Source organism: Phocoena sinus, chromosome 2 (assembly GCF_008692025.1).
Source record: "Phocoena sinus isolate mPhoSin1 chromosome 2, mPhoSin1.pri, whole genome shotgun sequence".
NCBI lineage: Eukaryota > Metazoa > Chordata > Mammalia > Artiodactyla > Phocoenidae > Phocoena > Phocoena sinus.
In genome coordinates, this window is record NC_045764.1 from 149696705 (window position 1) to 149709121 (window position 12417).

Consider the following 12417-nt stretch of genomic DNA (forward strand, 5'->3'; position numbering starts at 1 on the left):
CACTTTTTATAGGGGAGATGGGATTAGAGAGGTTGCTCTGATACACATGAGGGTCTTCCCTTAGTCAAGCCAACTAAGGATATTAGTAAAAGGGGCTCAGGACTTCCCTGGTGGCGCAGTGGTGTAGAATCCGCCTGCCAGTGCAGGAGACACAGGTTCGAGCCCTGGTCCGGGAAGATCCCACATGCCGTGGAGCAACTAAGCCTGTGCGCCACAACTACTGAGCCTGCGCTCTAAAGCCCATGAGCCACAACTACTGAAGCCCGTGCGCCTAGAGCCCGTGCTCCGCAACAAGAGAAGCCACCGCAGTGAGAAGCCAGCGCACCGCAACAAAGAGTAGCCCCTGTGTGCGCAGCAACGAAGACCCAAAGCAGCCATAAATAAATAAATAAATAAATAGGGGGCTCAAAAATGTTCCTTAGCACATCACAAATTTCCACATTTCTCTGTGCTTCTAAAGTTAATTCTCAGAGTCCCCCTGGCTTTTCTTTAATTCTTTTAATATTTTCTTTAATTTTTCATCCTTAGGAAAGAAATGAATAAATTTTTTTCACAAATTGGTGGGAATGTTGGGAAGTGAGGGTGAGGCAAATAAGTACTCATATCAGGTTTATATAAAAGGATTTGCTTTGAAAAGTGGCTCTAGGTTTCCAGTTTGTGTATTGAATAACCTGCGAGTGGGGCAGGAGCAGTATCTAGATGCTTTCCCTCTCAGGCACTTCCTGGCACTGTTAGGAATGGAAGTGCTCAGGAATGGGCTGCTCTCAGCTGCCTCTTTCCTCACTCCACCCTACACTTGATCTCTCTCCTACTTGGTGTAACATTCCACAAACAAATGTTAGAGGTGCTTGGTCAGTTTACAGATTACTTGAATGACAGTGCTTATATAAATAGGATTTTTATGTCTGGAAGTAGGTGGCTGCTGGCCTTTCCCTCATAATTGCAAGATGGTTAATGCAGCTCTGAGAGTCATCTCTCTTAGGGCCGGAAGAAGGGAGGCTCCATCTGTATCTGTCCCTTTTATCTGGAAACCATGAAACTTTCCCCAGAAGCTCCTAGCAGATTTCTTCTTATATCTCTCTGATTGTCCAGAACCATGTTATAATGGACGTCAGGGAAAAGGGGTGTTTTGTTTCTCCAGCCACTGGTGGAAGCTGGGAAGGAAAAAGGAGGATGGGAATGAGTGTTGGGTTGTCCAGCCACAGTAGTGTCTGCCTTACCATGTGAGGTACAGACTTCATGGTTAGATACAAACTCCTATACCGGTTTGAGCCCCAGTGCTGGTGGTCCATGGCAGTGGGCTTTCTAGTAAGCCCTGTTCATTCATCTCATACCTCAGCATGTTCCACCTGATCATATAAAGGACTTCCCTCAGGTTATTAGTATTTTGTTGTGTTTTCCCATTTAATCCTTTCTGTTCCTTGAACCACCAAACCCTTCCCCACCTGCATATTTTTGTACTTGCTATTCTCTCTTCCTGAAATGTTCTTATTGCAGTTCTGGCTTATTCTCATTCTTCAGAGCTCAAATGTCATCCCCTCAAAGAGATAATCCCTAAACCCAATCTAAAATTACCTCCCTCAGTTACTATCTATTTCATTACCCCATTTATTTCATTTATAGCATTTATCACAGTCTATTAATTCTCTTATTTGTTTACTTGCTGGGAGGCTGTATAGCATCAAATTGCCTGTGTATGAATCCCTGCTCTGCCATTTACTAGCTGTATGATTTTGGACAAGTCACTAACCTTTCTCTCAGTTTCTTCAATCCTTGTCTCTGGGGACAATAATAGTACCTAATTCATAGGTATCTAATTACATTGTTGTGAGAAGTAAATAATACATGTGTAGAACCATGCCTGGCACATAGTAAATGCTCAGTGCATTTTAATTATTATTATTGTTTGGATCTCATCCTAGAATATAAGCTCCATGAGAACAGGAGCCTTATCTGTTACGTTCACCACAGCATCTCTAGTATCTAAAATATCTGGTACACTATTAGTACTCAATAGGAATTTGTTGAATGAATGAATAAATGATTCTCATCACATTGTATTTAACAGAAATTTCTCCCAGCTCTGCTTTCCAGGTCTGATGTGGAATTTTTTTTCTATTTATATGTCATTTTGCTTTTTTAATGGTGAAATTGGGAAGTACCCTAAAGTCCCTGTGTTCACACTATCCTCTTTGCTGGCTCCTCCATTGATACTTGGAGCACTTCACATCAGGTCATGTGGACAGGAGTATTTTAGTTGACATTATAAAATAAATACTTAACTTTTTATGTGTAAAATTTGTTGTTAGAAATATAACTGTATTAAAACAGCCTATTTTCTTTTTTAGCACCGACTAGAAAAAGAGGCTGAGAAGAAGATAATAATGCTGGCAGACAGAGCCCACCATGAAGCTGTTGTGTAGGAGATCGCTGCCTCTTTTTTCTTTCTAATAGCCTCTCTTACCTCTTTGCCAGTCTTTTTTGTTCTTATCCTGTTTTCTACCCCCTTCTCTCTTGGTCTGCTTTCTTCAACTTTTCTGGTTTACTCTCCTTCACTGTTTCTTTCTCTCTGTGTACCCACCCCTTTTCCATCCACCCTTTTTGTAGCAGCGTAGTGTGGAGAAAAGAACCTGGGCTTTGAAGTTACACTTTGGTTCTCAACATGTATACTAACTAACTGTAAGAAGATTTCTTAACTTTTTTGAAATTAAATTTCTTCATCTAAAAATGGTGTTAATAATGGCAACTGTGCACAGTTGTCATGAGGTATATTAGTGAAAGTAACACTAAACTGCACTGTGTTAATAAACTGAGTCTCAATGGTTTATTTCTAATCTAATGCGGGTCTGACAGCTCTACTCCAGGGGCGATTCAGGAACCTGGGCTGCTTCCATCTTGTTCTTCATGTCCAGTCACATGTACAAAGAGAGAGCATGGGAAACTCATACCTGCCCTTAATTGCCTTGGACTGGAAGTAACACGTCCCTTTTTACTTTCCTGTTGGTGAGAACTTAGTTCTCAAGATCCCCACCTAACTATTGAGTACCCACCATAAACTAAATAAGTGCTGGACATTATTATTTTTTAAAATTATTGATTATTATTATTATTTTTTTTTGGTTGCCCCATGCAGCTTGCGGGATCTTAGTTCCCTGACCAGGGATTGAACCCGGGTGGACCACGTCAGTGAAATTGCCGAGTCCTAACCACTGGACCACCAGGGAATTCCGGATGATCATTATTATTAATGTTAGGGGATTTAACAGTCATTGTTCTAGTTTGGTAATATTTAAAGCTTAGGTCTGTGTTTTGGGATCTTATATCTATCTATTTCAGGCAACTGAACAATGCTGGAAGAGCTGTTTTTAAAGAGAATATTTATCTCCAGAAAGCTCTCGCATACCACCTGAAGGAAGCTGATGCTCTACAAAAAAACTCTCAGAAGTTGCAAGAGACTCAGACTTTCCTTTTACAGCAAAAGGTTCATTTCGATTTTGTTTCCTTTTTTTGTAAAGATTGGGTTGGTGAATACTAAGAATTGAGTATAGTAATGATACATAAGGACAAAAGGGCAATTTTTCTTCTGTCTGGATGGTGTATTTTTCTTATCTGAAAAGTTAATTACTGAATGACTTATAAGAAACTTTAGACTTGGCTTTATAAAGAATACATCCGAAACATAAATATAACCCCTGTCCTCTACTACCTTAGTATTCATTTTACTTTGCTTAGAGTTGGTCTCTGAATCACTTAGGAACTGGGACAACTGTGACAACAATGGTTTCCCCATGTAAGGTGTATTCTCTTCCTAAAGGAAGTCTGGAGGTAAGCAATCCAGAGCCGGAATGGTAGTGCTACAAATTCGGCAGACACTCGGGCTCCTCAGCTTTGTTCTGCAACATACGGCTTATCTCCTCAGAGTCACCTCATGGCCCCCAGCAGCTACTGGAGCTCTAACAACAGGGCGGAAGAAGGACAAGAAGGAAAACAGCATGCCCCTCTCTTTAGAGCTCTTCCTGGAAGTCCTATACAAATTTCTACTCGCAGCCCTTCCATCAGAGCTTAGTCGTGTGGCTTTGCTGAACACAAGGGAAACTGGGAATTTTCAGCTGGGCTTACTACCTTTCTGAATAAAATTGGGGTTTTATTACGAAGGAGGAAATGGAAAATGGACACTAGGATAGGCAAGTAGCAGACTGCCACAGTTTGCAGTATATAGTTGTTAAATTACTGTTTTACTGTACAGTCTTACTGTACAGTATCTTTTTGGAATCTTTTTTTGATAATATAAAATATTGAACTTTTCATAATTTTAGAGGAAGGAGAGTTTCTTAATTAGCAAAATCTGTGGGCTTCCTAAGTCCAGACAGGGACTCGATGTTTCTTACTCTTTATGCACAGAATACCAAAATATCACTGTTGCAACCTGGCCTCAAACTCAAATCTCATGAAGTAATGGATATTAGTGAGGAACTTTTAAGTTTTGAAATTAATTAAAAAAAAAATCTCTCACCTCTCTCATCTTTCTGTTTTAGGAAATCAATGATCTGTTGGTTAAGGAAAAGATAATGCAGCTTACCCAGCAGAAATTACAAATCCAAAGTCTTCAGAAGAAGGTAGCAAGCTTGGAGACTTCTCTGAGTTGTATGACCAAAGAGTTTGAGACTGAAGTTTTAAAACTGCAGCATCAGGCAATGGTAGAGAACCAAGCGGGTCAGATTGAAACTTTCAAGCTGCAGCATCTGCTTCAGATGAAGGACAAGGAAATGAATCGAGTAAAGAAGCTGGCCAAGAACATACTAGATGAAAGAACAGAAGTGGAAAGATTCTTTTTAGATGCTCTACACCAAGTAAAGCAACAGATCCTATTTAGCAGAAAGCATTATAAACAGGTAGCACAAGCTGCTTTCAATTTTAAAATGAGAGAGGCATGTGCAAGAAGAACAGAATATCCCAAAATCCGAACATTTGATGGCAGAGAGCACAGCACCAACAGTGTGAATCAGGATCTTATGGAGGCCAATAAATGGTACTAATAGTGCTTTAATATTTTGCCTTTGTACTGCTCTTCTTGTGCCCTTTAGAGAAATAAAAACCCTGAAAAGTTCAGTTTGGTAATATCTAAGTATTGACTAGATTACTCAGTAAGTTACTTGAGGAGAGGGACTGTCTTACTCATCTTTGTAACCCCTATGCTTAGCATACTGTGTGGGGCTTAGTAGGTATTCTTAGTAGATGTCCCCCCTTTTTTGTGTGACAGAGACTTGTTAAAGGGATTATTCGTTCCATTTTGAATATCATTGTAATATTTTTTAACATGTTCCTTTATTTTGTTTCCTATAAATTTGTTATAAAGGTTTGATTAGATTCAGGTTAAACATTTTTGATAAACATGCTTTTCACAAATATTTTGTAATGTTCCCTTTACTATTCTGAGATGAAGTTCATAGGTAATAATATCTAATCAAACCTATAATTTAAAAAATCAATATAACAATTCTTTGCAGCAACTCTTTGTTGTACAGAACTGTCCTATGGATTGGAGGACACCCAGTAGTGCCCCCTCCATCATTGTATTAACCAAAAGTCCCCACAAGGCTTTAAAATACACTAGAGATCTACTGCCGATAGATCATGATAAAAGTAGTAGAATGATTGAGACATTTGTAGACTATATACAATTGTTGTCTCCTGTTAGCATTTTAATCTGTTTGAATACTTTTCTCCCTATAAACCATGGATTAACTTATAGTGCATTTTAAAGATTATTCTGAAAAAATTGTTTTATATCTCAACACGATTAGATTCTTCAAAGGTCTTAAGAAACTTAAAACGACTCCCTACTACTATGACTTAACATCTTATTGAGAGGGCTTCCAAATGTTTTTTCTGTTTTAAATTATTTTTTAATAGGCTAATATGTAGGTTCTTTTAAATTGTATAGCTGTTGGGAAGGTTGGACATGGCCAATGACTCTTCCTCAAAAATGTCCATACTGAAGTTTTTTTACCTTCTTGCCATATTCAGAAGTCTGTTAATAACACTATTACTATTATTCTATTATAATAATAGTTATTATAATGACTATTACCAAGAGATTCACTTTATTTTTTTTTTTAATTTATTATTATTTTTTTTTGCGGTACATGGGCCTCTCACTGCCGTGGCCTCTCCTGTTGCGGAGCATGGCTCCGGACGCGCAGGCTCAGCGGCCATGGCCCATGGGCCCAGCCGCTCCGCGGCATGTGGGATCCTCCCGGACCGGGGCACGAACCCGCGTCCCCTGCATCGGCAGGCGGACTCTCAACCACTGCGCCACCAGGGGAGCCCCACTTTATTTTTTTATTTAATAAGTCAAGCAAGTTGAGTCCCCACCACACAGAAGGCAGTTTCTTTTACATTTTTTTTTTTTTCAGTATGCGGGCCTCTCACTGCTGTGGCCTCTCCCGCTGCGGAGCACAGGCTCAGCGGCCATGGCTCACGGGTCCAGCCGCTCCGCGGCATGTGGGATCCTCCCGGACCGGGGCACGAACCCGTGTCCCCTGCATCGGCAGGCGGACTCTCAACCACTGCGCCACCAGGGGAGCCCCTCTTTTACATTTTTTAAATCTACTGTATATTAAGTGGTATATAAGTTTTCAGAAGAAGGTGCATAAAATGATTCTCCACATTGTTGTTGCAGAAACTGGACACTTCCCTATTCTGCCTCATGAGCAACTTATCACTTTAATCCTAGTGTTCAATAGGATTTCTGCCAGGAAGGCAGAAATTGTAGTTAAAATATTACATTATCTGCTTAAGAGGCAGATTGGGGAAGGACAATTAAAGTATATGGTGATTATAAGGCAAAACCTAAACTTAAAACTAACCCAACTGACATATGTGAAAAAATATTTCTTACATTATACATCAATACTCTATCTACATGTCAGCCAACTTTTGTAAATAGCCAAGTAGACTACGAATCCTTTGGAGAAGTTATGGTATAGATAAATACCTTCCTGGAAGGCTTAGCTGCCTCTTTAGCAGATAATGATACATACAAAGACAAAACGCACAAGAGAAAAACAGATGTTTGATGAAATTATTTGGCGGTAAGAAATAGACTAGATAAGTTACATGTTCTTTTGTATATTTACCTCTTATCACTATTTTCATAGCAAAATATCTAATACTAAAGACTTACTAAAAAGGAATTTATCAATAATTTCACCAAACAACTGTTTTTTTCTTGTACCTTTTGTCTTTGTGTTATCTGGATACATAATATTGCATTACAACTTTCTTTTTTGCTTAATGTTTGAGCACAGATTTTTTTCATGTTGTTATAGTTTTTCTTACTTTCAGTTTAATGACAACATAACACTTCAAATTGGCTACCATGTTAATGTGCTTTTCAAATTTATGATTTTGTAATAGACATGGTTTGCTTTGTAGTCATTCCATTTGGAAACCTCATAATATTCAGTTATGATTTAGAAATTTTCTCATGTTTACATATTTTATATTTTTTAAAAAGAAGAGATGCTTACTTTGACCATTTATTTTTCATTTTTTTCTTTGAAATTCTTTAGGACAGATATTCAAGGAAATATGGACATTGGAGATTTGACCTGGGAGCAGAAAGAGAAAGTCTTGAGGTTGCTCTTTGCAAAAATGAATGGCTTTGTTCCTAGGTAACTCCCTATTTCAGTAGTGAAATACCAATTTGCTATCAAACCTAGAGGCCATATAGGAAAAGTGAACATATTCTTACTTAGAATTAAGGGAATGCGAAAGGACCAGAAAATATCAGTATAAAAGGGTCATACTGCTTAGCTACTGCAACTCCCAGAGATAAAGAATGGGAGATGTGTAAGTGAGCACAAAAATGAAAGAGGTATTAGAGTTAAAGGGGAAAGAAAATCGAGCAATCTTAGGTGTTTAAGGTAATGCTTCCTGAGAAGGTATAACCTTGTTCAGCTGAATGAGTGGTAACTAAAGAGAAGCATAACAATTGTTAAGATTTTATTGGTCTGCAAAGATAAGTAAATTATTTTAAAGCTGATTATTAATCAAGGGGATCTCTAATACCAAGAAAAAGACCTGGAAGGGAAAACAGAAATCCACAGGTACTCCAAATAATTATTTTTAATGATTAGTTTCACTCTCTTCATTATGTTTTATCAGTGACTATAATCCTGGTTATAGTCACTTTATAGTAACTATAAAGTGGCTAAAATAAATCAACCACTTACTGTTTGCTTGTTAAATGCTTGGCACCATTGTATTGTGGGGATTCAAAAGAATCAAGGGACATTGCCTTTGATCTCAAAGAGCTTACAATTTCGTTGCCCAAACAAAACCAAGCATAACAAGGAAAAAAAATAGGTGGCACAATAAAGTAAAGATGGAATTCAGACAATACGTCAGTGGGCTAGAGTAGTCAGGGAAGATTGAAAGAGGGTGCCTTGTAGGATAGTGGTAGAGCAGGGAGGGCACATCAGGCAAGGGGTAGACAGCCTAGGAAAAAGCCCAGAGTTAGGAATGGGTGTAGGGTATTTAGGCAACATTGAGGAGAAACTGCCTGTCTTGAGGAAATTTGGTGATGCTAGAGAGTAATTACTAATTAGAAATAAGGTTTAACCTATAGATTGAATTATGATGAGCCTTAAAAACCATGCAGAAGATCCTGAACTTTTGTAGATTCTAGAGTACTGTAACATAGTTTTCTTCTCTGCCTTAAAGGAATACAAAGAGCAAGAAGCCAGACTCATACTCTCTCACTGGAAGGGTTCACAGGTCATTGTTCTCAGAGCTGACCTTAACGTAACACAGTGACATGTATGACGGATTGGAGGACAGAAATAGAGTTGGGACCAACAGAAGCTGCTGCACTGCTCTGGGCACGCAGCAGTGAGGGTTTTAGGCGAGAGTGAGGGCAGTCGGAATAAAGGGGAGGAACAGAGAAAGTAAGGAAGGAGAAACAGGACTTGGTGATAAAGGACAAAAGGAATAAAGAAAAGGAGTAAATAAACGTTTAAGACTTTTAGCTTAAGAAATGAAGGAATGGTGGTATGAAAGGCAAATGAAAAATCTGGAAAGCCAGCATGAGGGAAATGTTTAAATTTTATTTAATCCATCCGTTAATTCATTTAACATATACATACTGAGTGCCAACTATTTACTGAAGATATAGTGTTGAGCAAATAAAGACATCATGCTTGATTTCAGGGAGTTTTTGGTCTACATGGAAGAAAAACGTTGTTCAAATCATCACACAAATAAAAAATACAACTATGACATAGGTTCAAAGGAGTGGTATACAGTGGTAAGAGAGCCTAGATTAGGGGAATCTGACCTAATTGAGGAGATCAGGAAAGTCTCTGAGGAAGCAGAAGCTTGAGCTGATCTCTAAAGGTAAGTAGGAACAAAATGGGGTGGAAAAAACATTCTAGGCAGAAGAAATACAAGTAGTATTTTCAGTGCTGAACTGGAGATGTGGCAACATATTGGAGTTAAAACCACTTAAGGCATTTGCAAAGAGTGATTAGAGTACACATGAGAGTTTAGGAAGGGAGATTTGAGCATGTTTAGTGAAAATTGGTAGTTGAGTTTAGCAAAGTGGGTGAAGATACAGGAATAAAGGGGCTGAGACTAGAACCTTTAGGAATAACCACAATTAAAATAAACAGGAGTGGGCTTCCCTGGTGGCACAGTGGTTCAGAGTCCGCCTGCCGATGCAGGGGGCACGGATTCGTGCCCCGGTCCGGGAAGATCCCACATGCTGCAGAGCGGCTATGCCCGTGAGCCATGGCCGCTGAGCCTGCGCGTCTGGAGCCTGTGCTCCGCAACGGGAGAGGCCACAACAGTGAGAGGCCCGCGTACCGCAAAAAAAAAAAAAAAAAAAAAAGATAAAAAATAAACAGGAGAATAAAAAAAGAGTACAACCAAAAGAGAAGAGTTTAAAGAATTATAAGCTGAATGGAAGATGGAGGTTTTGAAATGGCTTTTGCATCTCTGGTAGACTTTCAAAGAGTTTAATTTAAGAGGTAGGGGTAGAATCCAGACTGTAGGCACTGAATGTCTGTCTCATTGTGAGTTGATATTTCTGTACCCCAGGAAATACAGCCAGAGTACCAGGCCTCAAGTTCCACACTGTGTTGTTTTCAACACTTGGATAAACAAAGGAATTTGGGTGAAATCTTTCACACCAAACCAGTGAACTTGAACTGGCCACAATGGGATGATGCCTAAGCCTGTCGGATGAAAAAAAGATAAGATAGGAATAGGATGATGAAATGAGAAAGCTCAAACCAGCGGGGGAGGAATTAGATGATACAAGGTCTTCCAAGGCAAGTGGAGTAATTAGGAAGTTGGTAAGAGTTCACAGTTGGTTGTATATGATTGTGAATCCAACAATACAATAGTTTTCTTTGTGACTGAACTAACTCAAAGGAGTATAACCAATAAACTGCACTCTTTAGTGCATCAACAATCACTCTGGCTATATCTCAGGCACTAGAAGTATCTAAGGTACATTTTTTTCATGCATTATTTTTGGACTATTTAATATAGCCAGATTTTGAATGGGGTTATGCTGCTTTCATATGCACCTAATTGAGGACAAGTTTTAGGAGTGGGGTATGTCTTTATCTGCTGGCAAATCAACCTACTATACTTTTTGTAACTCTGTTAATCTCACTTTCAAATTAGAATATTGAATGAATGATGTTGATTTCCTGGTTTTGTTTCTTTTTTAGATTGAAAGCAGATTTATTCAGGGTGATACACACTCAATAGACAGAATGTGAGTCATCTCAAAGGGCAAGAGGGCCTATTTTTCTGTTCTTAAACTAGAATTTCCAAAGAAAAAATTTTCATACTGGGTCTATCGAAATTGGTAACTTTCCTGTGTTTTGAGATTCTTTTTGTGGGAAGGGAATTTTTTGGCCTTGCTTTTGGTCAGTACTCTGGTTCAACCTTGCCCATCACCATTAATAGCTGTTTATTATTATTATTATTAATTTTTTGCCTGCATTGGGTCTTCGTTGCTGCGCGTGGGCTTTCTCTAGTTGTGGTGAGCAGAGGCTACTCTTCGTTGCAGTGTGCAGGCCTCTCATTGTGGTGGCTTCTCTTGTTGTGGAGCACAGGCTCTAGGCGCGTGGGCTTCAGTAGTTGTGGCACGTGGGCTCAGTAGCTGTGGCACACGGGCTTAGTTGCTCTGCGGCACGTGGGATCTTCCTGGACCAGGGCTCGAACCCGTGTCCCCTGCGTTGGCAGGCGGATTCTTAACCACTGTGCCACCAGGGAAGCCCTTAATAGCTATTTTATGAGTATCATCATGATTATATTCATAAATATTTCCATTTCTTAAGTTCAACATGTCTCAACTTTAAGAGAATGTAAGTTTTAATTAACTTGCCTAATATTATACTGCCTCTATGTGTGTATGAAAGCTCATTTTTGAAAATAAGAAGCCCATCCAACTGAAGCATTTCCCTTTAGCAGTTTTATATTTATTTATTTATTTTAAAAATTTCTATTTACTTATTTATTTTTGGCTGCGTTGGGTCTTTGTTGTTGCATGCTGGCTTTCTCTAGCTGTAGTGAGCGGGGGCTGCTCTTTGTTGTGGTGCACGGGCTTCTCCTTGCAGTGACTTCTCTTGTTGCGGAGCACGGGCTTCAGTAGTTGCGGCATGTGGGCTCAGTAGTTGTGGCACGCGGGCTCTAGAGCGCAGGCTCAGTAGTTGTGGCCATGGGCTTCGCTGCTCCGCGGCATGTGGGATCTTCCCAGACCAGGGATCGAACCCGTGTCCCCTGCATTGGTAGGTGGATTCTTATCCACTCTGCCACCAGGGAAGTCCTATATTTATTTATTTATTATTTTTTTTTTTCCTTTAGTAGTTTTAAAGTGTAGTTGAAATACAGGACATGTGGAGACACTGCCTCATTGTTAACTTATACCCACTACAGGAAATACAGCCAGAGTTCTAGACCTCCAGTTCCAGACTATATTGGTCCTGATGATGAAACAACAAAGGAGTTTGGGTAAGCTCTCTTGACAAAGCAATGAACATGAGCCTCATCACAATGGTGGTTGTAGACATCTTATACATACTAGAATTGAGTGAGAATAACATAACAAGTATATTGTTCTGAACCAAGTTCTGTGTGTGTGGTTGTTGACAAGTCTTACTTTGTCATTATTGTAGGGATGAAAGTAAGCTTCAAGATCAAACCTTCATCACCCAGCAAGTGCCAATCTTAGACTCTACTGGTGAACTGGTGATACCCAATATTCAGAAAGGATCACAAGAGTCTGACATAGTAAGGAGTCTGTAATCTAACCAAACAATATACATATCTACTTCCTCATGCAGCTTCCTCTAAGTCACAGTTCTTTTCTCTACTAGTCGGGAGCTCTCAGGGATCAGT

At 39.4% G+C, this 12417-nt stretch overlaps 1 protein-coding gene across 1 annotated transcript in view; it reads left to right on the forward strand.

Moving 5' to 3' along the window:
• Positions 1–12417, forward strand: part of BBOF1 (basal body orientation factor 1) — a 38975-nt gene that overhangs the window by 21778 nt on the left and 4780 nt on the right. The window contains exons 6-11 of the mRNA XM_032621150.1: positions 2349–2419; positions 3337–3481; positions 4536–5029; positions 7575–7676; positions 11956–12030; positions 12195–12309. Of these exons, the coding sequence (XP_032477041.1) occupies positions 2349–2419; positions 3337–3481; positions 4536–5029; positions 7575–7676; positions 11956–12030; positions 12195–12309 (1002 nt within the window). The remainder of the gene's footprint in view (positions 1–2348; positions 2420–3336; positions 3482–4535; positions 5030–7574; positions 7677–11955; positions 12031–12194; positions 12310–12417) is intronic.